The sequence below is a fragment of the Adiantum capillus-veneris genome, chromosome 4 (assembly GCF_014529385.1).
Source record: "Adiantum capillus-veneris isolate H3 chromosome 4, ASM1452938v2, whole genome shotgun sequence".
Lineage (NCBI taxonomy): Eukaryota > Viridiplantae > Streptophyta > Polypodiopsida > Polypodiales > Pteridaceae > Adiantum > Adiantum capillus-veneris.
In genome coordinates this window covers 49,990,916-50,017,797 of record NC_140934.1, presented here as the reverse complement: position 1 = coordinate 50,017,797, position 26,882 = coordinate 49,990,916, and the positions used below count along the sequence as shown (strand labels likewise).

The following is a 26,882-nucleotide window of genomic DNA, read 5'->3' as shown; positions in this document are numbered from 1 at the left end:
TGACACGGGCCTTAAAAAGTACGTCCGCCCCCACGCTATGTTATATGAATTAGAATTCTTTATCAGCGCACTAACGCAAACATGGAAGCTCTGGAGCAGCTAGAGTATCGTTTCAATGAGAATCTTCAGCTTCGACACGTTGAAACAGGTACCTTAGTTGGCTTGTGTGCCTGTGGGGAGGGCACAGAGAGAGAGAGAGAGAGAGAGAGAGAGAGAGAGAGAGAGAGAGAGAAGAAGAAGAAGAAGAAGAAGAAGAGGGGAGAGGAGAAGTTTGAACGTCGTGAGAGAGAGAGAGAGAGAGAGAGAGAGAGAGAGAGAGAGAGAGAGAGAGAGAGAGAGAAGAAGGTTTTTTTTTTTGGGGGGGGGGGGGGCCTTGGTTTATGAGACAGATTGACGGACATGTTTGTGTCCTCTGGCTCTGGATAAGGATGAAACGTACAAAGTAAACTGCTACAAAAATATATTGAAAGCTGAAAGGAGAGAGAGAGAGAGAGAGAGAGAGAGAGAGAGAGAGAGAGAGAGAGAAGAAGAAGAAGAAGAAGAAGAAGAAGAAGAAGAAGATGTTAAACCTCTCAAAGACGCCAAAATGGCGTATGGAACCAAACCAGCGTACACGAAAATGTACGGGAATAGAAAACTAGCATAAAGCTAAAAAGCTACAAATTGCCAATCTAAAACTACATCCATGATCCAAAATGTAGAAGCTATTGTGGAAAAGATTTTTCTCAAGGTCTCTCTCTCACGGGAAGATGTATCTTTACTTCTATATTTAGCATGGCACCTCTAGAGAGTGAAGCCTCTTGGGCCGTGTCCCTAGTGAATGATGAAACATCCATATAGCTAAGATGGCTACTACCCATACCGTTATTGTAGTGGTTGTAACAAAAGGTTGCACTTTGCATTAGATGAATGTGAACAATGCATTCTTGCATGGCAATTGGCAAGAAGAGGTGTATATGGAGCAACCACATGGATATGAGCATGTGAGACATCCCAAGTATGTATGTAAGATAAGAAAATCACTTTATGGGGCGAATCAAGCACCTAGAGCTTGGTGTGAGAGCAACTTATTTAATTACCATTGATTTTTAAACGGTTGATGATGTTGTAGATGGACAATGGAGATATGTTACTTTACACTAATAGAGACCATAGTCACATGGGGACGAGATGGGTCCCAGAAGCAGGAAAGTGGCAAAACAGGGGACGAACAGGGGAGCATTTTAAAAAAACACTTTTTCTATACTAGATAACACTAACAACACAAGATTGCAAATAAAAAATGGGTTTTGCACTCATAAATACCAAAATATGACATGTGGTAAGAACGTTGTGAGCGCGCTCCACGCGTTCGTTGATGCGATGATCAATCATCATACTCAAAGGAAAACAAGTAGTGATGTACAAGTGAAGAGTGGGTTAGTAGAGTCAAGTGGGCAACATTGGCATATAGCTCAAGACTCTGAAGAGCCTAGAGAAAAGGTGTAGGGTTTCTTGTTCACGCCCCCTGTTATCTTGGGGTAGTCTTTATTGGGCCAAGGTTTTCATTGAAGAGAGCGGCAAAGACAAGACAAGACTAACTAGAGATGTGCGGCCTTGAAAAGATTGGAGAGGATGTGTTTGCAAGTGCAGTTTCAGGAACCCCGAACAAAGCTCTGGCTCTTTGATACCTTGGTAGCTTCAGGTATGATCTACGGGTTCAGGTTTGGGGACTCTCTGTGGGTCAGGATGAATGGAGAGGTATGGAGAGGCCCTTGATATCTATGATTTTTCGGCTGATTAGAGCCAAGGCCTCCGTGCTGCATGAGATCATTAGAGCGTAGCAACCCCCCCATAGAAATAGAGGCCCTTACCAGATTAGTCTGCTTTATGCATAGCTTATGGGATACTACCAGAGACAGATATGCCAGATTGGCCCTTGAGTCCTCCAGACAGTTAGCTTTACAGGGGGACACATCGTGCTGGTATGCACAAATGTCATCATGTTTCCAGATACATGGCTTCAACATGGAAAGACTACCTCCCTTCCAGTACTCCCTTGCTGCACCATCATTGTCTCTTACACGGGTGGAGATTACTAGACTCATTTGCTAGGACCTAACCGAGTTGGACACCAGGAGGACGTGGATAGAGCCGAGAGAGGAGTTGGGCAAGAAGATGGATTTCTATAGAGAGCATCTTCTCCAACTCAGAGGATGGGTTTGTAATTCGACCCAACTATATGGATGCACATCTATCTCATGGGTTACGATGTGCCATCGATCAGATATAGACTTCTTCACACCAGCTTGAGATTAGATTCAGAGGGATACCAGTAGCCAGCAAGATATTCCGCCTATGCCATACAAAGTCAGAGACGGAGATGCATTATATATGTCAGTGCACAGTGTATTACGAGATACGGGGTCGCGTCCTCTGTCTATTCAGAGAAGGCTTCAAACCTTTCTCCAAAGTAATGAGCTATCAGAACGAGAGATATCTGGGACTATATCTACTTGAGTTACACAGACATAGAGGCAGTTTACTAGGGAGATCTAGAGAGAGACAATCCCAAAGACAAATTATTGATTTCTTCACACCCATTGGACAGGTAGAGAAGCAACCACCATGGCAAAGCTTAGCTCATACTCACACACGCGGTACTCTCATCGACCGAGCATCGGAGCTAGGGAGATTGAGACGCCCACGCCTAAGGACAGGAGCTTCACAGCATCGACAGAGACTACAACAGAGGATTCGAGCCATCCTGGCTTGACACCAAAGGTACAGCTGAAGATGGATTCATCATCCATTACATCACCCTTGGGTAGAGGAGCAGCCACCACGGCAAAGCTCAGCTCATACTCACACCCGCGGTACTCTCATTGACCGAGCATCGGAGCTAGGGAGATCTAGACGCCCACGAGTGAGGAGAGGAGCTTCACAGCATCGACGGAGACTACAACAGAGGATTCGAGCCATCCTGGCTCGACACCAAGAGTACAACTGAGGATGGATTCATCACCATTTATATCACCCTCTTGTATTGGGCACCCATGGTATCAACAATCACACATACACCACACAGCTAGGTAACAACACTTATAGATTCACCTTAGTATCTCTTTTTTGTGTCCAGACATGATATGAGATTCACCAGTTTGTAGCGGATTGGTCTCATAGGTCATTTTGGCCTCTTGAAGGCGTTAATATATCATTTTATATTATTTCATTTTGACACCCTGGTGGCTTCCGCATTGCTCTATGGAGTTCAGATATGGGGGCCCTCTTTGGACCATCATGGGAGGTCCAATCGCATTGATGGATGGAGAGACATGGAGAAACCGCCTATGGGACCTCTCGAGAGATAGATATGCCTGCCTAGCACTTGAGTCCTCTCGACAGTTAGCTATGGAGGGAGATACAACATGCTGGTATGGGAAGATGACATCATGGTTTTAGGGACATGGGTTCATCATGGCCCCCTTTCCAGTACTCATTGGATGCACCCTCTTTGACTCTTACACAGTCCGAGATTACCAGGCTCATCCGTCAGGACCTGACTTAGCTTGATGCCAGGAGGACTTATATACAGCTGACACATGAACTGGGCACGACACACATCTTCACATCAGCTTCGGATCGAGACTGGTAGATACAGCGGAGTACCAACAGAGGCCAGGACTTGTCCCCTATGTCACATAGAGCTGGAGACAGAGTTGCACTACACATGCCACTACCTAGTTTACTATGAGATACGAGGCCGCTTTCACTCCCTGTTCAGGGAGGGCTTTGGACCACTTTCTAGCGTCATGGGATATGAGGATCAGAGATGTCTGGGACTGTTTTTGCTCGAGCTGCGTAGACACAGAGAGAGCGTGATGAGAGGAGAGGCTAGCCAGTCTCAGAGATGGATCACGGACTTCTTTAGAGCAGACATTGAGCGGCAGGAGGAGCAGCTACCACAACAGAGCTCACATTCTCCTTATATGAGAGGCACGTTGACCGACTGAGCGACCGAGCTTGGGAGCTCCAGACGCCCACGACAACAGAGGATTACACAATACTGTCGACAACTGCATCATAGGATCTGTAACAGACTTGGACGCTCCAAGTCAAGAATCAATCACGACAGCACCAAATAACCACTTCAAAACAATTCACAGATCACAATAGATTTGCACTAGCCCGGCGGAGTTTCGTGCCTAGAGATACTGGTCCCAAAGACTGGCGCCCCTTTCGGTATTTCTTTATGTATTAATCAGATCAAAGTACAAGAGAGCGGTTAGGGTTTCACTCTCAGACTCTGCGTCCAGATGCTCTGCAAAGTGATCCCAAACCGCTTATTTAAAGTTTACAAGGGATGCCAAAAGCAGAGCCCGAAAAGCTTCCAATCCAAAAGCCTAAAAATAAAAGCAATGGCTCTTTTCTCTCTCAACTCTCTTGAGTTTTAAAAATAAAGCAGAAGTACTCTCTCTCTCTCTCTCTCTCTCTCTCTCTCTCTCTCTCTCTCTCTCTCTCTCTCTCTCCAATTGCGTTGAGCCAAAAGGCTGCTTTTTCCCAGCGCAAATCCCGCGTGATTTTCGGGACTGTCGTACAGTGCAATGTCAGCATTTCTGCACATTTCACTGCTGCCCTTTTAGGGTTAGGGTTAGGGTTATGGTTTTTGGCAGATTTTAGGGTTTGCAGCAGCAGTCAGGGTTAGGGTTTCCCGCATGCTCTCGGACAGACACGTCATCACTTTGTGACATACCTCCCTCTTGAAAGCATTGTAATCGCCCTCGATTACACCTGCAAAACAGACAGAGGCCATAAACCGTCTTAGCAGACATTGACTGTTAGTACCTACGTACTAGGAACACACATCTAGCACATGTACCAATCGACAGTCACATCACACGACATCACAGGACATCACTAGACATCACAAGACATCACATGACATTCAATATTCATCGGATCTTAGACCATGATTTATCGGCAATGTAACTAGCAATCACATTTAGATCCAATCGGGACCTCATCGATGTCCGATTGACTAACCCCTATTGCAACCATGTCTATTTGAGATCAATCAGACCAAAATGCTGCAATCATTTTGTCTATCAGTGCCTGTACTTAATAGAAGTCAAGAACAAATCAGTATCATAATCAGGAATTCCATATAAAGTTATACAGCAGAATACTGTCAGCTTTCAGTATCCCTGAAGCTCAAAGAGACATCAGTGACTCTAGTATCAAAATCAAGGTATCTGTTGACAAAGGAGCAGAGCGACTCCCCTCTTGTGCATCACACTGCACCAAATCTCTGGCCAAGCTGAATTTTGGGTTCCATTTGGAGTAGACTATGCTAAACCAAAAGCATCAAGGTAAAGTTTCACAATCTGAGGAGTATCTGCTAGGTCCTCCTCCTCCATCCACTTTGCATCTAATGCAGGATAGTTCTTGAACTTAACCAAGAACCGCCTTCGGACTTTACCTTTATTCTTCGTATCCTTATGTGCCAAAATCTGTTTAGGAACAAGGATCTCCTCGTTTTCTTCCACTTCGGGTTGCTCATCAGGCTCCCCATCATCAAGCACATCACCTTTAAAAGGTTTCAAGAGACTCACCTGAAATGCATTGTGAATCCTCCAAGTATCTGACAGTTTCAATCGGAAGGAGACATCATTCATCTTTTCAGGTATCTGGAAAGGTCCGTAGTATCGCATACTAAGCTTTGGAAAACGCCTCTCCTTTCCCTTTTTCTTTCTCAGGCGTGCCTTCTCAAAATGTAAGAGCACCCAATCATCCTCCTTCAATTTCAAGTCGCGACGATGGCGATTCGCTGCCGTTTTCTGTCATTCTTGAGACTTCTGCAAAGTCTCGCGAACCTTGGCAAAAGCAGTATCTAAGGCTTGCGTATATTCATCTGCTTCAAAGATCTTATCTTTTGTGCTTTAGGAGGGATGGAACCGTCGCAGCACCTTCAACAATCTCAAATGGCGCCTTCCCAGTCGAAGAGTGTATCGTGTTATTGTAGGCAAATTCCACCAAAGGTAGGTACTTATCCCATTGAGTCTTCTGATATGAGATGTAAGACTTCAATAAATCTAGAACCACTGAATTTGCAATCTCAGATCGCCCATCGGTCTACGGGTGGAACGATGACGAGAACTGCAACCGCGTGCCAACGTTCTCCCAAATTGCAAACTCGTAAATCTGGGGTCTCTGTCGGAGACAATCGTCTCATGCATGCCATGTAATTTGAAGATCTGGGCCACAAACAGTCTCGCTAAGTCATCCGGCTTGACTGTTTTATTCACTGGAATGAAATGAGCCTGTTTGCTAAATCTGTCAATAACAGTCGAGATACCATCGTGACCACTCTGTGTTCTCGGGAGATCAAAAATGAAATCCATTGCAATACTTTCCCAGGGGCGGTGGGTATGGGTAAAGGTTGTAACAATCCCTGTGCTTTATGCCTGTCAAACTTGACCTTCTGGCATACTAAGTAACTGCGCACAAACTCTTCCACATCCTTTTCGAGTCTCGGCCAAAAGAAGTATCTCTCTATCCCTTTCATGGTGGTAGCAATGCGCGGTGACCCGTAAAAGGTGGACAGTGGCATTCAGTCATAACCTTTTCCCTCAACGGCTGTGTAACGCACAACATGGTTTTTCTCATCAAGTAGCCATTCCGAATGCAATATCCGGCTACTGTCTCCCCATCTCGTATTCGTGTGAAAACGTCTGCAAAATCTGTATCTGTGGCATACTGATCGACCATACCCTCGAAGCTCCTATAATGTATCGCGGAAATAGCCAGAACCAACGGCTTCCGAGACAAAGCATCTACCACCACATTCTTCTGTCCCTGCACATGGACAATCTAGAAGTGAAACTGCGACAAGATGTTCGCCCACCGCATCTGCTTTTCTGAAAGCTGCTTCTGTGACAAGAAGTAGCGCAAACTCTGATGTTCTGTAAAGACAGTAAAATCCGCTCCGAGTAGGTAATGCCGCCACTGAGTAAGAGCATGGATAACCGCCAAAAGCTCTTTCTCATAAATTTGGGCTGTCATCTCCGGCCTTGAGAACAATCGGCTCTCGTAAGCAATGACATGGCCTTCTTGCATTAAGACCGTACCCAGACTATGACCACAAGCATCACAATATACTTCAAATGACGTCTGCAAGTCCGGCAAAGTCAAAACTGGTCTTGTAGTCAATTTCTCTTCCAATCTTTGAAAGGCAGTCATCTCTGTGGGTCCCCACGAGAAAGGGACTTCTGTCTGTGTCAAGATATGCAAAGGGGAAGCAACCTCTGCAAACTTTCGAATGAACCGCCTGTAGTACGAACACAATCCCAAGAAGCTTCTAACTTCATGGACATTCTTCAAATCGGGCCAATCATGGATAGTCTCTATCTTGGCCGGATCCATTTGCGCTCCACAATGTCTCCCAAAAATTGTATCTCTGGTAGGAAAAATTCACTTTTCTTTACATTAATCACTAACTTGTGATCTCGTAATGCCTGAAAGACGTGAAGCAGATGACCTCTGTGTTTAGCCTCATTCTTGGAGAAAACAATGATATAGTCAAAGAAAGTGCCAACAAATAGCCTGTACTCTCGAAAAATCCTGTCCATCATCCGGTTAAATATCGCAGGAGCATTGGTTAAGCCAAAAGGCATCACCAAAAACTCAAATAACCCAAAAGTCGTCCGAAAAGCTGTCTTGTAGACTTCTCCCGGCACGATTCTGATCTGATGATATCCACTCTTCAAATCAATCCTGCTAAAGCACGAGGATCCCTGTAATCTGTCGAGTATATCATCAATCCTAGGAATTGGAAATCTGTTCTTGATGTCTGTTGTTGAGAGCTTGTTATGCTCTATACCTACACATTCTCCAAGATCCGTCCGCTCAAAAACCAACATTGGAGAGCAATACGGTGAAGTACTAGGCTGAACAAGACCCTTTTCCAAGAGGTCTTTCACTTGGTTCATAATCTCTTCATTCTGTGCTCGGCTCACACGGTAAGGTGGCTGGTTCTGGTGTGCTTCCAGGTATCAGATCAATGGCATGATCTTCAGGACGAGCAGGCGGTAACTCGCCTGGTAGGCCCTCTGAGAAGCAATCGGCGTGAGTGGAGAAAATCTTGGCGTTCTTTATCAAGTTTAGACATATTTGTCCTATCCTTATTGCTCAATTCTTTCATAAAGATCGAGTAAACAAACAGACTGGATTTCATTAATTTAGAAATGGCCGAAGCCGATACAATAGGGACAGACTCGCCCTTCAGTTTAATATCAAGTACAATGGTTCTGCCCTTCTCAGTAGTCAATGTTGCTTTCCTCGCCCGATAATCGACCACGGCGTTGTTCTTGTGGTACCAGGTAATCCCTAAGAGAACATCACAACCTTCCAAAGGTATTGTGAAAAAGTCCTCATGCCCCAAATACCCCTGACAATCAACCGAAGTTTGCCAATGACAGGTGTAATGGCTACGTCCCTGCTGGGTGCCGCTAGAACTGCCTCCGCAAGTGGTCCCATCCGATCGGGAGTGATCTCGAGCCGCGCCGCCAATTCCGGTGAAATGAAGTTGGCCTTGGCTCCTCCATCAAAGAAGATTAGGGCCTCTTGATCTTTCACTTTGCCCCAAGCTCGGCAAAGTTTTGTACTCTCGTCCATGGTGTTGGGATCGGTACCCACACAATCTGGAAACAGTCTTGTTTTCATCTTGCCTTTTCTTCAACGTTCCTCAGCTGATCTCGAACTCTCAGGCCTGTCGTCGTCCTTATCATTCTGTTCTTTCTGTGCCTTTTTAGGGCACTTCGCGGAGATATGTCCATGTTCCCCACATCCAAAGCACTTCCCCTCCCTGATGAAGCGAGCTCGCTCCTGGAGAGTAAGCTTGGGTCGTGCATCCTTCTTCTCTGGGTTGCTCTTTCTCTTTCTACTTTCATTCCCAGAAGTCTGTTCGGCTCGTTGTGTCATGGCCTCATCAGTGGGGAAGGTCAGACTGCCAGAGTGAATGGCAAAGCCCCAATTCGCATGACTCATCAACTCCTAAATAGAAGCTGACTTCTGTTCCAAGCAGTGATCTCGGATCTTTGTAGGTAGACCCAAGGTGAACCGCTCAATCTGTTCTCTGAATGAGATTTTCTTGAATGAAGAGGCGGGTAGAAAAGAGCTCCAGAATCTCTCACAGTAAGCATTCACTGTATCTCTCTTGGTCATTCGAAGATGGTTCCAAGCAGCTCGTATATCGCGTTCATACTCTTGCATCAACCAAGAAGAAATAAAAAGCTTCTTAAATTTCAGCCATTTAACTGGCGCAATCTTGTTTAGAAGAAGTGTGGACCACCAAGTTCGAACATTCCCCTTAAAGTAAGAGGCAGCTCTCCGAATCTTCGAGTGCTCTGAGTAGCGTCCTCCCGCGAAAGCGATGTCAAACTGCTGTATAAAAGACAAAGCCTTCGAAGCATCTTGGTATCCTGAAAAAGTGTCAAATTTGATCGACTGTTCACCTTCCTTAAACTCTTGGACTTTCTTGCTTTTATCTTCCAAAAAGTCATACTGGTTGGCTTTATAAAAATTCTTCTTGTTCATATAAAATGTTCCGTCATCGGAGTCTGAACTGTCTGTAGACGAGTCCTCTGTAGAACTGTCAGTCATCACTGGGCGAGATTTAGACTTCTTTGCCTTTTTCATGCCCTTTCCAAAGCGTTGTTTCTTGCTTCGCTTTTTGCCTTTTCTGTCTTCTTCGCTCGAATATGAAGAGCTAGAAGAACTGTCAGAAGAAGAAGAAGAACTGGGTACTCCTTCAAAGCGAACACGCTTCTTTTGTTTCTTTGCTTCATCAAATGTCGACTGACGACCCAAATACCCCGGGAAGTCAGTGCCTTTCTTCTGCTTTTTGCTGTGCTTTTTGGCTTTGTTCTGCGCGTCAAAAAGCCGAGCAATCCGTGCATCAACCACCTCTTTTGATTCGTTCTCTAAATATTGCTTGTGATCAGAAGGTTTCTTGAGAGCGGGTTTGGGGGGTGGTGTTGTGGTTTTCTGCCACTGCGCATGCACTTCCTGAAAAGAAGTCTCGCTCATATATTTTGCCAACTTCGGGTCTTTCGCAAAACTGAGCATCATCTTTGTTGCATCGCCGATCAATTGACGACGCTTCATCTCTCGTTGCTCCGCCTGAGTAGGCCGAGGCGGGCCATACTCTCTGTCGGAATCTTCGTTGTGGTCCCTGCCCGCATCTCCGGATGCAGAGGGAGTCGACTGATCCTTGCAAGAAGCCATAGGTGCCGCGGAAAAAAAATTGGGATTGGATTTCCCGTAGAAGAGAAATCGGCCGTGCTCTGATACCACTATAACAGACTTGGACACTCCAAGTCAAGAATCAATCACGACAACACCAAATAACCACTTCAAAACAATTCACAGATCACAATAGATTTGCACTGGCCTGGCGGAGTTTCGTGGCTAGAGATATTGGCCCCAAAGACTGGCGCCCCTTTCGGTATCTCTTTATGTATTAATCAAATCAAAGAACAAGAGAGCGGTTAGGGTTTCACTCTCAGACTCTGCGTCCAGATGCTCTGCAGAGTAAGCCCAAACCGCTTATTTAAAGTTTACAAGGGATGCCAAAAGCAGAGCCCCAAAAGCTTCCAATCCAAAAGCCTAAAAATAAAAGCAATGGCTCTTTTCTCTCCTAACTCTCTTGAGTTTTAAAAATAAAGCAAAAGTACTCTCTCTCTCTCTCTCTCTCTCTCTCTCTCTCTCTCTCTCTCTCTCTCTCTCTCTCTCCAATTGAGTTGAGCCAAAAGGCTGCTTTTTCCCAACGCAAATCCCGTGTGATTTCCGGGACTGCCGTATGACAGCAATCAGGGTTAGGGTTTCCTGCATGCTCTCGGGCAGATACGTCATCACTTTGTGACAGGATCCAGGTTACTTTGGCCTGACATGCACACCGCCCGGTCAGACTACTGACTATGGAGGAGATTGATGAGACCTGCCTACGACCGATGATGGATCTACTGTGATTTAGCTCTTTTGAGGATTGTTCACCCTGCTCATCTTGTACCACACATACCCACATTGTGTCATATTAGCCCTCATTCACTACTCTCACCCCTCCCCTGCTCGTATCATACGCAGTTCCCTTTTTAGTACCTTTTCTTTTATTATCGGTACTCAGACATTGTATCATATTTTCACCGCATTGTAACTTTTTGGTCTCATAGTTCATTTTGGCCTTCTGAAGACGTTAATATAACTTATCTTGGGGCGGTTTTTAGTGGTCCAGTATTTTACCTGAGGCGTGCAACAGAGACATGATTGACCAGATTCTTTGCAGCATTGGGGAGACTCGAGAGGATATGTTCGCAGGTTCAGTTCGAGGGGGCCCCTCAGTTGATCATCATAGCAGAGCTGGCAGTATTGATGGATGGAGATGTATGGAGAAGCCCTTGGTATCTATGATTTCTCGGATGATTAGGGCCAAGGCCTCAGTACCACATGACATTGTTAGGGCGGAGCTCGATGCACCTCCATTGGTAGTGGAGGCACTCACTCGATGAGTTTCATTTATGCATAGCACTTGGGCTCTCCCTAGAGACAGATATGCTCGATTAGCACTAGAGTCTTCGCGATGGTTGGCATTACAGGGAGATGGATCATGTTGGTATGCAGAGATGGCATCTTGGTTTCAGTTATGGCTTTAGTATGGACCGGCTACCCCCATTTCAGTACTCTTTGGATGCACCCTCCATCTCCCTCACTAGGGCAGAGATTACCAGGCTCATCAGATAGGACTTGATTCAGTTGGATACGAAGAGGACATGGATACAACCTACACATGAGCTAGGTACGAAGATGACTTTCTATAGAGAGCATCTTCTCCAACTCACGGAGGATGGTTTTGTGATCATACCAGGATACATGGATACTCATCTATCCCACGGAATACGATGTGCTATGGTAAGATACGCACATCCTCACATCAGCTAGAGATCGAGACAGGCAGATTTAGAGTACCTGCTGAGTCCAGTATTTGTCAGGTCTGCCAAATAGAGCTAGAGACAGAGCTACATTACATATGCCACTGCCCAGTATACTATGAGATACGAGGCCGCTTTCATTGTCTATTCAGAGAGGGTTTTGGGCCACTTTCTAGAGTCATGAGATACCAGGATTAGAGATGCTTCGGATTATACTTACTGGAGATTCGCAAACACAGAGAGGATCTCTTGAAGAGGGGCACAATGAGAGAGATCCAGAGATTTCTTTCAATCACAGACAGAGGAGTTCGAGCAGCCCCCACAACATAACAACACCAGAGGCATATTGCTTGATCGGTCGATAGAGTTGGGGCGGTCCCGTCGCCCACGGATGAGAGGGCCCTCTCGACATCGACGCAAATTGCGAGAGAGGATCCATACCATATTGGCGCGACATAGGAGCCGTCCTGGATACTAATGTATGTGTATATGATGCCTCGACTGTCGGAGCTCACCCTTTGTATTTCCCTTTGTATCAACTTTCACCCCACCCCTACCCACTATTTTCTTTTCAGTTCTTTGTACTTTTTTGTACCCAGACCTGGTATTAGATTCACCAATGTAACCTTTTGGTCTCATAGGTCATTTTGGCCTTTTTGAAGACGTTAATATTACATTTCATTTTCATCTCTCTCTCTCTCTCTCTCTCTCCTCTCTCTTCTCTCTCTCTCTCTTCTCTCTCTCTCTCTCTCTATCGCCCTGCACCCTCGCCCTGCCGCCCTGCTGCCCCTGCCCCTCGCGCTACCTGCCCTTCTCTCCGTCGCGCTGCCCCCCTGCGCCTGCCCTGCGCTCCCGCACCATCTCTCTCCATCGCCCTGGCCCCCCCCCCCCTTTTTTGTCTATCCCGGGTTAACCCCCCCTCCTATCTATCGCGCGTCTCCCCCTTTTTGTCTATCACTGATTATTTTAGCCTTTGAGCTTTTTATTTATTGTCTGTTTAGTTTTAGTCTATCGCCCACCCACCCCATCTCCCCCCTTTTTAAATTTTCACTTTCGCCCCCCCCCCCCCCCCCCCCGCTGCTCTCTCTCTCTCTCTCTCTCTCTCTCTCTCTCTCTCTCTCTCGCGATGTCTCCCGCCCCCTGCTCTCCCGTTGCCGCTGCCCCTGCACCTGCCCCCCCCCCCCCCCCCCCCCTCCACTACCCCCCCCCCCCACCCCCCCCCCCCCCCCCCCCCCCCCCCCCCCCCCCCCCCCCCCCCCCCCCCCCCCCCCCCCCCCCCCCCCCCCCCCCCCCCCCCCCCCCCCCCCCCCCCCCCCCCCCCCCCCCCCCCCCCCCACCCCCCCCCCCCCCCCCCCCCCCCCCCTCCCCCCCCCCCCCCCCCCCCCCCCCCCCCCCCCCCCCCCCCCCCCCCCCCCCCCCCCCCCCCCCCCCCCCCCCCCCCCACCCCCCCCCCCCCCCCCCCCCCCCCCCCCCCCCCCCCCCCCCCCCCCCCCCCCCCCCCCCCCCCCCCCCCCCCCACCCCCCCCCCCTAACCCCCCCCCCACCCCCCCCCCCCCCCCCCCCCCCCCCCCCCCCCCTCCCCCCCCCCCCCCCCCCCCCCCCCCCCCCCCCCCCCCCCCCCCCCCCCCCCCCCCCCCCCCCCCCCCCCCCCCCCCCCCCCCCCCCCTCTCTCTCTCGCTCTCTCTTGCCCGCACTCTATCACGTTTTTTCCATTTTTTCCATTGAGGGCACCTGGCCACACCGCCTCACGCTCCACCACTCGTCGCGATTGTCGTCAGTGTGGGTGCACACGTACATCCAGTGACTCCCAGCCGTCGCGCCCGCTGCTAGGGTGGGTGCACACGTACACCTAACTCCCTTGCGGACGACAATCAAGCATGAGGAAGATGAACGATAAAGCCGACCCTCTAGAGGATGCCATTCAAAAATGCAAAGAGGAGATGACGGAAATCATGACCAAGATGAACCGTAACCTCTGGGGCACAATAAACATACTCGAAGGATGCGTGCTGATCCAAGAGAGCAAGATAAGCACGCTGGAAGGCCGAGTGACGACCCAAGAGGAAGAGATCGCGTCACTCAAGAAAGAGCTCGCCGAAGCACGAGCAAGAAACACACTGGAAGAGGGCGAACTGCAACCCTCAGTAATCGAAGAAATCAACACGATCAAGGAGCAAGTACGGGCCATCAAAGAAGGAGAAGAGCAGCATAAAGAAATGACGACCTCTTGGGTGGATGTTCTTACCAAAACTCAACAGAAGGCGGACGAAGCCGAGAAATGGATCAAGGTGGCTAAGAAAGGAAAAGGCAAGGAGATAACGCCCACGCCCACACCCAACAACATCATTAATCAGACACTAGAGGAGGAGTAGAGGAGAAGGGTGCGCGCTTTACATGTGAGAATCTGCGGTCTTAAAGACAAAGGCAATGTGGACGAAGAAGTAAAAGAACTCACAGCCTTGATGGGGATTCATGAGCTGACGCACACAAGGGCATGGAGAGTGGGCAACATAAAGAAAAATGGAAGCAGTGGAGAAACCTCAAAAGAAAGAGCACTCATCCTCCGTTTTCCCTCCATGGAAGCAAAGAAGTCATTCTTGAGGAAAAGACCAACTCTTAAAGAGACTGGCATCTTTCTCGGGGATGATCTCACCCTCTCACAGATCGCTCATATGCAGGAAGTAATGCCAGAGATTAGAGCGGCAAGGGAAAAAGGAAAGATCGCTTTTTACCCAGACGGAAAAGTGGTAATACTAGAACGACGCTCCACATGACGGTGCGAGACTTATGGGACCACACTCAAAGTAGCTGCCTGGAACTGCAATGGATCTATGCGTCTTGATGTGGGTGCCTTTGAGGATAGCTTTACTGGAAGAGACATCATCTTTTACTCTGAGACACACCAGGCACCAGGGCAGTCCATGCCTCACATCAGTGGATACAGGTGGGAGACAGCCTACAGGCAGGAGACACGCTCAAAGCACAGAGGGCGGGGCTCGGGAGGAGTGGCAGTGTTATTTAGAGAGGATCTGCAGCCACTGATACATATAGCCCGCAGGGACGAGCAGGCTAGGTACATGTGGGTGAGACTGAAAGCAGAGACAGGCAGATACCTCTATCTAGCTATTTGCTACTTTCCCCCGAGTACATCAGTTTATGCATCACCCAGAGGACAGTCCCCTTTCTCTATTTTAGATGATGACATATGGGAATTCTCTAGGGACGGTGACATTATCATCCTAGGGGACTTCAATGCCAGGACTGCCCATCACCAGGCAGTGTTTTATGATACTTCAGAGGAGATGCTAAGAGAGCTAGATGTGGTAGAGACGGGCCTTTCCAGACTATCACATGATGTGGAATGTACTGAGTATGGGCGACACCTGATAGACATGGGCACTGCACATGGATTGGCGATCTTGAACGGCCTACAGAGATTTCTTGCTTCGGGAGGTTTTACATGCTTCCCACACAGACATGGAGCTAGCACAGTAGACTATGTCATGGCACAACCGAATCTCATCTCTAGTATCCAGGATCTCACAGTTGAGCCCAGACCGATCGGGGTGGCAGTGGATCATGCTCTGGTGTCGATGACCATCTCCTTCCAGTTCAGGGTAGCACACAGGCCACGAGTAGCAGCCCCTACTCGCTACACATTCACACGGGAGATGGATTCTGTATACATGGACGGAATCTATAGACGCCTATGCACCGAGGACCCGGGGCGAGCTCTGGAAGAGCTAACTACTATACTAACACAAACATTACATGAGGCAGCAGTAGAAGCATACCCACACACCCAGCCTGAGCATAGCCGCCGATCAGGGAGCATGCCTCAGAACAACTGGTACGATGAGGAGTGCCGCCAGACTAGAGCCAGACTTCAGAGGGAGGTGTTGTTGGGGGACGTCACTCACAGACAGTCACAGATTGACTTCCGACGCCTGGTGCGGCGGAAGAAGAGGGCTTTTTTTGGCTCGACTCGAGCAGGATCTGTATCAGCTATTCTTGAGTCAGGACTCACGTGAGGCGTGGCGGCTCTTTCATGAGCAGTCCCCCCCCCCCGCTATTTCCTCCACAGAGACCTGGGGGCAATACGCATCATCTTTGTACACAGTACCTGGACAACCGGCCCTTCTCAACCCCCCCGATCCATGCCCACACGCATGTGTCTTTTTCACCGCTGAGATGGTGAAGAAAGCTATTGACAGGATGAAGACTGGGAGAGCATATGATCATGATGGCCTAGTCGCTGAGCATTTCATGCATGCCAAAGACCTACTAGCAGAGCTTCTAGCAGTTATGTTTAACCGGGCCATGTGTGAGGGCCTGCCAGACTCTTGGAGCCTATCTACGATCGTACCTATCTTCAAATCAGGAGACCCCATGGAGCCTGGGAATTATCGCACTATTATGATTGGGCACACACTGGCACGGTTGTATGCATCCATTCTGGAGCAACAGCTGAGTAGATGGGCAGAGAGGGAAGGGATACGTGCAATTGGGCAGGCAGGATTCAGGAGAGGATTCTCTACTCTTGACCATATCCTAACACTCAGGGCCATCATCAAAGAAGGCAGATCTCATGGGAGACGGATCTATTGTAGCTTTGTGGACTTCCGCAAAGCTTTCGACACGGTACCCAGAGCTAGACTGATGCGCAGACTACAGGAAATGGGAGTACCCACAGAACTCATTTGGGGGATCATGGCATTGTATAGATCAGTAGTAGGACATGTACGCACCCCGGAGGGACTTTCTACACCGGTTTACTCCACTATTGGGGTGAAGCAGGGCTGCGCGCTCTCTCCTACTCTTTTCGGCATGTATGTGGATGAGGTTTCTGACTACATTGACAGCGATGGGGATAAAGGTGCTCAGTTGGCAGGGACATTGTCACAAGGCGAGCACCACGTGCCAATAGAAAAGAACAGACTGAACAACTTTAAGCACTTCAAATAACAACTGAACTGAAATGGAGAGAGAGACGACACGCGACACGGAGTGGCGGAATTCCACCCCAGAGAGTATTGGCCCCAAACCTTGGCGCCCCTTTCGGTATTTCTTTATATTGCATCATCAAAGTACAAGCCGGTACTCCAGACTCTGCACCTTCGTATTGAAGCATGCCAGAGAATGAGCCCTAGCCTCATATTTAAAGGCCCTTGGCCTAAAAAGTAGTTTACATGAAAAGCTTTCAAAATCAAAAGCTTATGATCCAAAAAGCAGTTAAAAAAAAAGCTTTCAAACTCAAAAGCTTCTGGTCCAAAAAGCAATCCCAAAAGCTGCCAGTGTAAATCACGGAAATCCGTACAGCCTGCCATGTCATCATGCCAACGCAATTTTCCGAAATCAGCCACGTTGTTGCAGTTTTAGGGTTAGGGTTTCCAGAATTAGGGTTTGCAGGTTTTAGGGTTAGGGTGTGCAGGTTTTAGGGTTAGGGTTTTCAGAATTAGGGTTTCAGCAATTAGGGTTTTTGGCAGAAATTAGGGTTAGGGTTTTTTGCACTCGGGCAACCACGTCAGCACTCTGTGACACTTCTTTTGTTGCTTGTTCTTCTTAGGGTTTAGGCCCCTCGGCCGGCATCTGTAAGTTGGCTCCATTCTTTAGGCTTTGACACGTCAGCAATTTGTTACATCTCCCCTTCTTGAAAGAGAGTAATCGTCCGCGATTACAGCATATCTGCAAAACAACTCAAGTTAGCTCAAAAATTTCCGAGGGACATTCCGAGGGACAATCAGTTTGCTCTTTTTATTAAGGAGTTAGCTTCTCCTTTCTGCTCTTTTGATCAAGGAGTTAGCTGCTCCTATCGGCTGTTTTGATCAAGGAGTTAGCGTCTCCTTTCGTCTAGATCGGAACTCTTGATATTCCGGCGTAGTAAAATTAGCCATCACACCCAGACCGTATACTGATCTTCCTCGGGTGTCTTGATGTCCTAAAATTACATACCCAGGCAATCTCATCCAATTAGGAATATTCATTGGTTGGCACATCACAATGCAACACAAATGCTCACATATGCATGTTACAAGACATAGAAACATAAAGCCGCCGATGAACACTCCTCCCGCATAACCTAACAAGGTCCGGGCCGGGAGATATTCAACGACTCCCTCATCACTCCTCCCGCATAACCTAAAAAGGTTCGGGCCGGGAGATATAGAGGCCTTTTACAACCAAACGCCCCCCAGACCGCAGCCTGCGTCGTTTGGAGGTGCTGAGAGTAACCACTGCTCAGACTTCTTAATACTCCTCCCGCATAACCATCCAGGTCCGGGCCGAGAGTCACACCAACAATTATTTTATAAGCATACAACCAAACGCTCCCCAGGCATAGGCCTGCGTTGTTCGGAGGTTTTCAAACATACAACGAAACGCTCCCCAGGCATCGGCCTGCTTCGTTCCGAGGTTCAAACAATACCAAAACAGTATTTCTCACTTCTCCACCCAGGAGTAAAATCACCAATCATTGAAACCAGTATCAAACCAGAGTCAAAACAATTCAAATCGGCACCAAAACAGGTTCAAAACAGATACCATCCATTTCAAACAAATTCCAAACAGGATCACCAAACAAGCTCAAACAGAACTCAAACTTAAAAAGCAATCTCGACATCAATCGAGCTCGAAAAGTCGACTGACTTTCCATCCTGAAACCTACACCAAAAATTAGGGTTAGGTTTCTTCCATAAGGTCGTAGCCGAGCACAGCATGGTCCATCAGCTCATGGACAAACAATGTTTCTTTGGCGGCGATGGTAGTCCCAAGATAGCAATCGCACTCGGTCTCCAAGTTCATCTGCTCGTGAAGAGACATCTACTGGGAGATGTCGAGAAACTTCAAGTTATAATCTGCTAGGTTTCCATGGCAAGCATTTTAGGATACCCCACTCTGCCAGAAGTTGCACTCCGAAGGAAGATGTCAGAAACCATATAACTTCGGGCAAAAAATTTTCTTGAAAGCTTGCCAAGTACTTGGAGTATGCTGCTTTGTAGCTGTAGAAATCAACATCTGCATAGCACTGCTTCTGAGAAAACCAGTGACTTGAAACAAATCTGGATCCTTCTCTTGCAAGTGATCTTAATTGGCTTATGCCCTGTAAGACACTGCGGTGAAGACGGGAGCGCGCCCAATGCGCGATGAAGTAAGGGTGGGAGTGGCTAGTAAGTCTGGATTGGAGGGCGAAGATACCTCAAATCAAATTCCAATAGCTTTGCTTGCTCTTTTGTAGGACCGGTATGCTTTTAGAAAAGCACACGCCTGATGCTCTGATACCACTGTCACAAGGCGGGCACCATGTGCCAATAGAAAAGAACAGACTGAACAACTTTAAGCACTTCAAATAACAACTGAACTGAAATGGAGAGAGAGACGACACGCGACACGGAGTGGCGGAATTCCACCCTAGAGAGTATTGGCCCCAAACCTTGGCGCCCCTTTCGGTATTTCTTTATATTGCATCATCAAAGTACAAGCCGGTACTCCAGACTCTGCACCTTCGTATTGAAGCATGCCAGAGAATGAGCCCTAGCCTCATATTTAAAGGCCCTTGGCCTAAAAAGTAGTTTACATGAAAAGCTTTCAAAATCAAAAGCTTTTGATCCAAAAAGCAGTTTAAAAAAAAGCTTTCAAACTCAAAAGCTTCTGGTCCAAAAAGCAATCCCAAAAGCTGCCAGTGTAAATCTCGGAAATCCGTACAGCCTGCCACGTCATCATGCCAACGCAATTTTCGGAAATCAGCCACGTTGTTGCAGTTTTAGGGTTAGGGTTTCCAGAATTAGGGTTTGCAGGTTTTAGGGTTAGGGTGTGCAGGTTTTAGGGTTAGGGTTTCAGCAGAATTAGGGTTTCAGCAATTAGGGTTTTTGGCAGAAATTAGGGTTAGGGTTTTTTGCACTCGGGCAACCACGTCATCACTCTGTGACACTTCTTCTGTTGCTTGTTTTTCTTAGGGTTTAGGCCCCTCGGCCGGCATCTGTAAGTTGGCTCCATTCTTTAGGCTTTGACACGTCAGCAGTTTGTTACAGACATGGATTCCACTTTTGTTATATGCTGATGACATAGTGTTGATCTCCGAATCCCCAGAAGGAATACAACGTCAATTGGATGCTTTGCATACGTTTGCCCACGAAAGTGGTTTGTCTTTCAACCTGGGTAAAACCAAGGTTATGGTGTTTAATACCACCCCACAGTGGATTAGGAGGTCAGCACCTACATTCACATACGGCCAGGAGACTGTGGAGTACACAGACGCTTACACTTACCTTGGAGTGGTTTTTAGCGGACCTGCATTCTCACTCAGAAGAGCAGCAGAGACTAGACTTACTAGAGCCCACGCAGAATTGGGTAGATTGGAGAGGATGTGTTCGCAGGTTCAGTTTCAGGAGCCCCGGACGAAGCTCTGGCTCTTTGACACCCTGGTGGCTTCAGCATTGCTCTATGGGGCTGAGATATGGGGACCTTCACTGGATCACCACGGGAGGTCAGGTCGCTCAGACGGATGGAGGAACATGGAGAAACCTCTCGTCTCTATGATCTCGCGCCTCATTAGAGCCAAGGCATCAGTACCACAGTCCATTATCCGTGCAGAGCTAGCAGCCCCCCCACTAGTGGTAGAGGCGCTCACCAGATCAGTCTCCTTCATAAACCGCACATGGGAACTTCCCAGAGACAGATATGCCTGCATAGCACTTGAGTCCTCTCGACAGTTAGCCATACAAGGAGATACAACATGCTGGTATGGGGAGATGACATCATGGTTTTAGGCGCATGGGTTCAGCATAGACAGGCTACCACCATTCCAGTACTCATTGGATGCACCATCTCTCATTCTTACACAGTCGGAGATCACCAAGCTCATCCGCCAAGACCTGACCCAGCTAGACACCAGGAGGACATGGATACAACCAGCACAAGATCTGGGCACGAAGATGGCTTTCTACAGAGACCACCTTCTCCAGCTTACGGAAGATGGTTTTGTGATGAGATCCACATACATGGATACCCACCTGTCTCATGGGATACGATGTGCTATTGGCCAGTTACGCACATCGTCTCACCAGCTGCGGATTGAAACTGGGAGATACAGCGGAGTACCAGCAGAGGCCAGGACATGCCCCTTGTGTGACATGGAACCTGAGACAGAGCTGCATTATACATGCCATTGCCCCATCTACTACGAGATACGAGGCCGCTTCCATTGCTTGTTCAGAGAGGGTTTTGGACCACTCTCAAGAGTAATGGGATACGAAGATCAAAGATGCGTGGGTTTGTTCTTGCTCGAGCTGCGCAGACACAGAGAGAGCCTGATGAATGGCGAGGCTAACCAGTCTCAAAGACGGATTACAGACTTCTTCAGAGCAGACACAGGACATCCGCAAGAGCCACTCCCACAACAGAGCTCCCCCCCGTCTCACACCAGAGGCACACTGATTGACCGAGCGATTGAATTGGGGAAATCCAGGCGCCCACGACTGCGCAGGACTACACAGCATCGACGGAGGCTACGTCAAAAGATTCATAGCACGCTGGCCAGGCATGCACGACGCCCGGTCAGACTACTAACCATGGAGGAAATTGATGAGATTCGCCAACTACCGATGCTAGATCTTTTGTGATTCAACTATCCCAACTAGCTTAGTTTTCGGCTTAGCTCACATAGACCAATCTAGAATCCCATTATATATATCTTTGTTTTGTACTGTTGTTAGGTTATTTGGTTACTCTGACTTTGTATCAGATCCACCACCTTGTAACTTTCTGGTCTCATAGGTCACTATGGCCTTTTGAAGACGTTAATATAACATTTCATTTCATTTCATTTCTCTCTCTCTCTCTGATGTCCCGTCTTTTTCTACCTCAGTGATCTCTCCTTGCCTTGTATATGTATGTGAGATTGTAGGTGTTCTCTAGTGTCAGAGGATCCTATCTGAGTTAAAGAGTTAGATTAGAGTCGAGGTGTCCATTGAATCGGAGGCTAGTCCGTGTTTTCATTGCTTCTTCTGCTACCTATTCTGACAGCTGCATCCTTTTTGTCATCCGCTGCTCTTGATAGTGCTATATTGTTTATTCAGTAATAGAGGTTTTGCTCATTACTAGAGGCTGACCCGTTCCACACGTGTAATCTATCAGCCTCTATTAATGAACAAAACGGGACAGACTTGGTTGGAGCCATAATAAACCTTGTTTTTTTCCCTCTTTTGTTTTCTATTATTTGAGATCTTGTCCTGTTGTTAAGGTACTGTACTGCCTTGTTTATAAACGCATCTCTTGTTTGTGCGGAAGCTTATCATATTTTTTACGTGTTTCTTACTGCAGGAGAGGTGTTTAAGTTCATTGATCAGGTATTCTTAATCGTATTCCTATTTATACTTGGTTTAAAAATCATTCCTCATGACTTTTTGTCAACCAGGATTATGCCCAGATATGCATCATTTCAAAGTAAATTTTTGAAAACAAAATTGCTGTCCTGATTGTGGGTTTTACAGAGCTATGAAAGCCTATCATCATCATAAAGTCTCAGATGTTTCTTCTTTTATGGTATAGCAGAAGTAGGCTTTACAGAGGGTCTGGTTATGGCTCTGATCAATTGACATAGAATTGAACATACTGGGGTTTGGCATAGGACTTTTGACGCGCAGCCAGTAATACTGATCGTAGCAAAAATGTCCTGGTCTTGTCACCGTTTCTAATTGTACTCAAGGATTGTGATGCAGTTATGGATATGTATCATTCCTATACATGAATGATACACACCATCACCTTTCCTGTGTTTTGATCTGGGGAAAGTTGACTAAAGTGGTTCTTGTGAGGAGGCATTTATAGAATGCTGCATGGTTTGTCAGTTTCTATGTGATCATCTGCAGGATGAATTTCTTGTATTTGCTAGAATTGCAACTGAATTTTCAGACAATTTTCCATGATCATTTTTGAGCAGAATCATTATGAGAGGCTTGCTGATGCTGTTGCTGATTATATTCAAGAAGTTATGGTGAAGGTAAGTGCTGTCCTTCCTCTGGTGTGGTTGCAGAATATATCAAGCTGCTAGCTGAAAAATTCTAACTCTCGATGCGAACAGGATTATGATATAATAAAACAGGAATTGCCTTTCGAGGAGCATTTGAGAGACAACGAGGTAGATGATGATGGAGAGGTCCTGAGCAGAGATAAATTTTCATATAGACATTCTACTTATTGTATCAGTTACTAGAGTAAGATTTGGTGATTGAAAAGAGTGCAAGTGATTGTGTTTTTAGGGAGGTTCATGTAACTGAGGTATTCAATGGATGTGTGCATGATGTGAACCCAGCTGTGAAAAGGAATAGCTGAAGTGCACCACATTGGCATGCCCTTTAGGAAGTGTCCTTTGTACAACAATTCTTCATGAATATGGATATGGCCAAAAACAGTGGTTTGACTGTAATTTGGGGCGAATTTTTTCCTGAAAACATTCTTTTTCTTTTCACATTTTCTGAACGCTAGCTTTCTGTGAATGATAGGAAGATTGTGACGTGGAGAAAAGCGCATCTGCTCGGTGTCCCATTTTCATGTCTTCAAATTGTAAGGAGGCAGATGTGGTACTGCTTCTTTTATGTGGAACCGGACGAGTAGAGTGAGTAGTTTCTCTTCCCATGTCTTTAGTCAGAAGTCACTTGTTTCTGGTTTTGCTCTTATTCGAATCCGTGTGCCATTGCAGGTCAGGGCAATGGGCAAGAAAATTATGCATAAATGTGAGCTGGCTTAATTACATTCATGGGCTGGTTAGGCTACCTTTGTTGACCTAAAAGTTTTGAGATTGTAGATGAATGATTAGACAATGTACAAACTTGGTCCGTGCTAGGAAGGTAATTGTGGCTTTGCTGTTACTGTTAAACCAATAGTTGGACCAATGTCAAGCCATTAAAATTACAGCAAGAAAACACGGGACCCAAGAGGCTATCTGTGGTTTATGCCCGTTCTTCAGCTTCAGTCTCTACTAATGTATCTTGTTTGATATTTTCCATAATCTGCGCCAGATTTCATGTATAAAAACTCTGGATCTCTGCTATTCTTTGCACATTGGAAGCTGTGTATACTGTATTCTATCTCTGCGAGGATTTTTAGGATGTGTGCATGATGGTGGAAATGTACACCTGGAGACAGATTTCTTCTATGTTTACAAGATATGACACTGTGCTAGCTCATGCGTAGGTTACCGTTCGCAACTGTTTAAACCCCATCCCAGTATGCAGGAGGATTACAGAGTCATGGGAAGAGCCCAAGAGGGTTATGCCCTTGCATAAGTGGCTAGATGAACCCACAAGGAGCATAACTGTCCATCTAAGGGAGGCTAGAAGGTACTCTTACAACCTTATGGACTGTACAATACCCTCGCGACATGCAATTCTTTGAAACAGACTGGACACAGGGCTGTGGATATTGTAATTTGATTGTGTGTGGATATAGATGTATGACTAGAAAGTAGACCGGATTTCTCATTTTAAAGCACACTGCTCATGCAGTGCCAGTCTAGGGTTTTTTACATTTGCCCTCTGCTCTTGCAAGCTTTTACTTTATTAAGAAGACAATGCAAGCTTTCTGTAACATTCATTAAGGACCGTTTTCAGGGTTTTTTACATTTGTTCTTTGCTCTTGCAAGCTTTGAAGTTTGCATACTAATTTATTAAGAGGACCATGTAAGCTTTGTGTAATCCTTCATTGAGGACTGTTTTCAAGTATTGCTGGTCAATTTTTTCCTTAAAAAAAAAAAAAAAAAACCACAATGTGGTGTTTGTGTAGGACTCTTTGAAGACAGGCAGTGTGCTGCCATTTTTAGGTCAGTACAAAACGTCAAGTTTCTTTTTAATCTTTGAAACAGGAAAGTCTTAACATACTAATGTGCGCTTGTTTATTTGCATCAGATTGGGCAAGGGAACATTCCTTTGGTGTGATTGTCCTCAACCCAAATAAGAATGTTGTTAAGACAATGGAGGTTTGGCTTCACTGTTTGTGTGATGGGATGTCTTCTTGATTTATTTCTATAGCTACTTCTTCTAAGGCAATTGATCTTTCTTTTCATAGGGTTTAAGGGTACCAATCCCGTTCAATGACTGTGCGGAGGCTCATGTAAATTACGTGTGGCGAGCAGTTTGTCAAGACCTTACTGCAAAGCACTTTGTTCTAGTAGCTCATTCTTATGGGGGCATAAGTACTTGTAACCTCTTGAGGCTTCAAGGTTGATGAAAATATTTCTGTTCAAGCTAACTGTAGCGTTATGTAATTATTTGTAGGATGTGGGGTTGAGTTGAAGCTGCACAAACAAGGGCCTACCTATATTAAAACTGACATTATATTGCCCCTCAAGGTTGTTCATGTTCAGTGTATTCTGTACCATACACTGGTACATTTTGTTTAGGACTCGTTCGACAGTCTTCAAGTCAATGTTGGGGCCTCTGGTGACTGGTCAGAGCGACTGCTTTTTGAACATTGTGGGCCTGCTTTTCTGGCCCTTTTCATGTGTTTGGGCTCTAGCCTTTTTAGCCCTTAGCCTTTTGTCCTTGGCCCTTTTTAGCTTTTAGCCTTTAGCACTTAGCCCTTTAGTGCTCTTTCCCTCATGTTTATTCTTTGAAGACTAGATTCTAGGTGGAAAAAACCGAGTCTTCTATTCTGTATCATACATAACATCGACCGTACAACAAATTTTTTAGTTTGATTAGTACCGCATGTCTTTGTATGGCTACTTATCATACGTCTCAACCCTGGCTGTCCTTAGCCTACAACTCTTGGTGGCGTTCTGTTTTGCATGCCCATTTGTATGCATGTATTTCTGGTGCATATCAGTGTTGGTGTCCATCAAGTGTGTCTGCTGCATTAGAAAGAACTCCATGATGGAGTAATCTTTTCTGACTGCTTGTTGTTTGTTGCAGGAGAGGAAGTTCTTAAACGGTTGCGCTCTGTTGCTTTTACGGATTCAGTTCATGCAAGCGAGGTTTCTCTCCAGCTTTAGTACATTTCAGAGATCCATGAAGTACTTAAATTGAGTTGCTGCGTTTGTTTCTTGGTAGGTGATTTCAGAGGCAGGGAAAGAATTTTTGGCGAGGCATTGCGTAAACTGGGCTTCCAGTTCAGAACCTCTTGATACAGTCTTAGCTCTTCCTCGAGGCAGCAGTGCTGAAGAGTCAGATAGGGACACAAAGAGCCTGAAGAGGAACTTCTTCGAGCGATTGAGGGCAAGAAGCAGCATATGTAAGGTGGTTTCTGCTGGTACAGATGTCCATGAAGAAACCACAATGTCAGCTTACCCATCTATTTGCAAATTCCTCATTGAGCATCTACGATTGGCTGGTGCCGCTGTAGGCGCGGAATTGGACTGATGAGGGCTTTGTGAGGAATTGTGGATGCCATTGGAGCTCAATGAAGCTGCTTCTACACCATGCTATGCTTTCTGCCCTGTGGTTAGGAGGTGCACTCCTTCCATACATATTTTGGCCTTGTGTATTTATAACTGAACTATAGGTGGCCTTACGGCCGCCTGGCGGGTTTTAAATTTGACTTGATAGTGGCAACTAAACGCAAAAACACTCAAGTCTGACTTGGAAATGCTGGAGGCAAGAGGAGTTTTTGAGGCCTGAACCTACCAATTTTGGTTGTGTTTTATTGATGTTTGATCACCACATACATATTTGAGACACAATGCAACATATCTTGAGGGTCATGGTATGTGAATTTTCCTTTTTGATCCGAATCTTAACTTCATTGCACGAATGTGTGATGCCATTTTTTATTCACAGTGCTGCTAAACCAACGACGCAACCGACAAAAACATTACAGAAAAAAACGAACAAGGACACAACTAGATGACCTTGAGGTGCACTTTAAATGATAAACCCTCTTCGGCCTACTTGCATTTATGGTACAAAAGGATATATTGTGCCTCTTTTT

At 46.6% G+C, this 26,882-nt stretch overlaps 1 protein-coding gene across 8 annotated transcripts; it reads left to right on the top strand.

Moving 5' to 3' along the window:
* On the top strand, nt 1–26,655 carry LOC147459135 (uncharacterized). 8 transcript variants are annotated; one of them, XM_086510467.1, is made up of 11 exons: nt 2–148; nt 22,281–22,306; nt 22,900–22,959; nt 23,041–23,115; nt 23,462–23,574; nt 23,659–23,722; nt 24,741–24,777; nt 24,863–24,933; nt 25,023–25,176; nt 25,868–25,929; nt 26,006–26,655. In XM_086510467.1, exons 1-11 carry the CDS (start codon nt 82–84, stop codon nt 26,312–26,314), a joined length of 1,038 nt encoding a protein of 345 aa, XP_086366593.1. In that variant the 5' UTR covers nt 2–81; the 3' UTR covers nt 26,315–26,655. The 8 variants fall into 8 exon arrangements, with proteins under 8 accessions (XP_086366598.1, XP_086366593.1, XP_086366594.1 ...); XM_086510468.1 differs by having other exon boundaries at nt 7–148; nt 23,041–23,097; XM_086510469.1 differs by having other exon boundaries at nt 8–148; nt 23,659–23,692.
* Nucleotides 26,656–26,882: the final 227 nt, after the last annotated feature.

Coding starts and splice junctions, on each gene's coding strand:
- LOC147459135 (XM_086510467.1), top strand. CDS start 82: ATGGAAGCTCTGGAGCAGCTAGAGTATCGTTTCAATGAGAATCTTCAG. Junction 23,116..23,461: donor AGGTAGATGATGATGGAGAG/GTCCTGAGCAGA, acceptor TGTGAATGATAG/GAAGATTGTGACGTGGAGAA. Junction 25,930..26,005: donor ATTCAGTTCATGCAAGCGAG/GTTTCTCTCCAG, acceptor GTTTCTTGGTAG/GTGATTTCAGAGGCAGGGAA.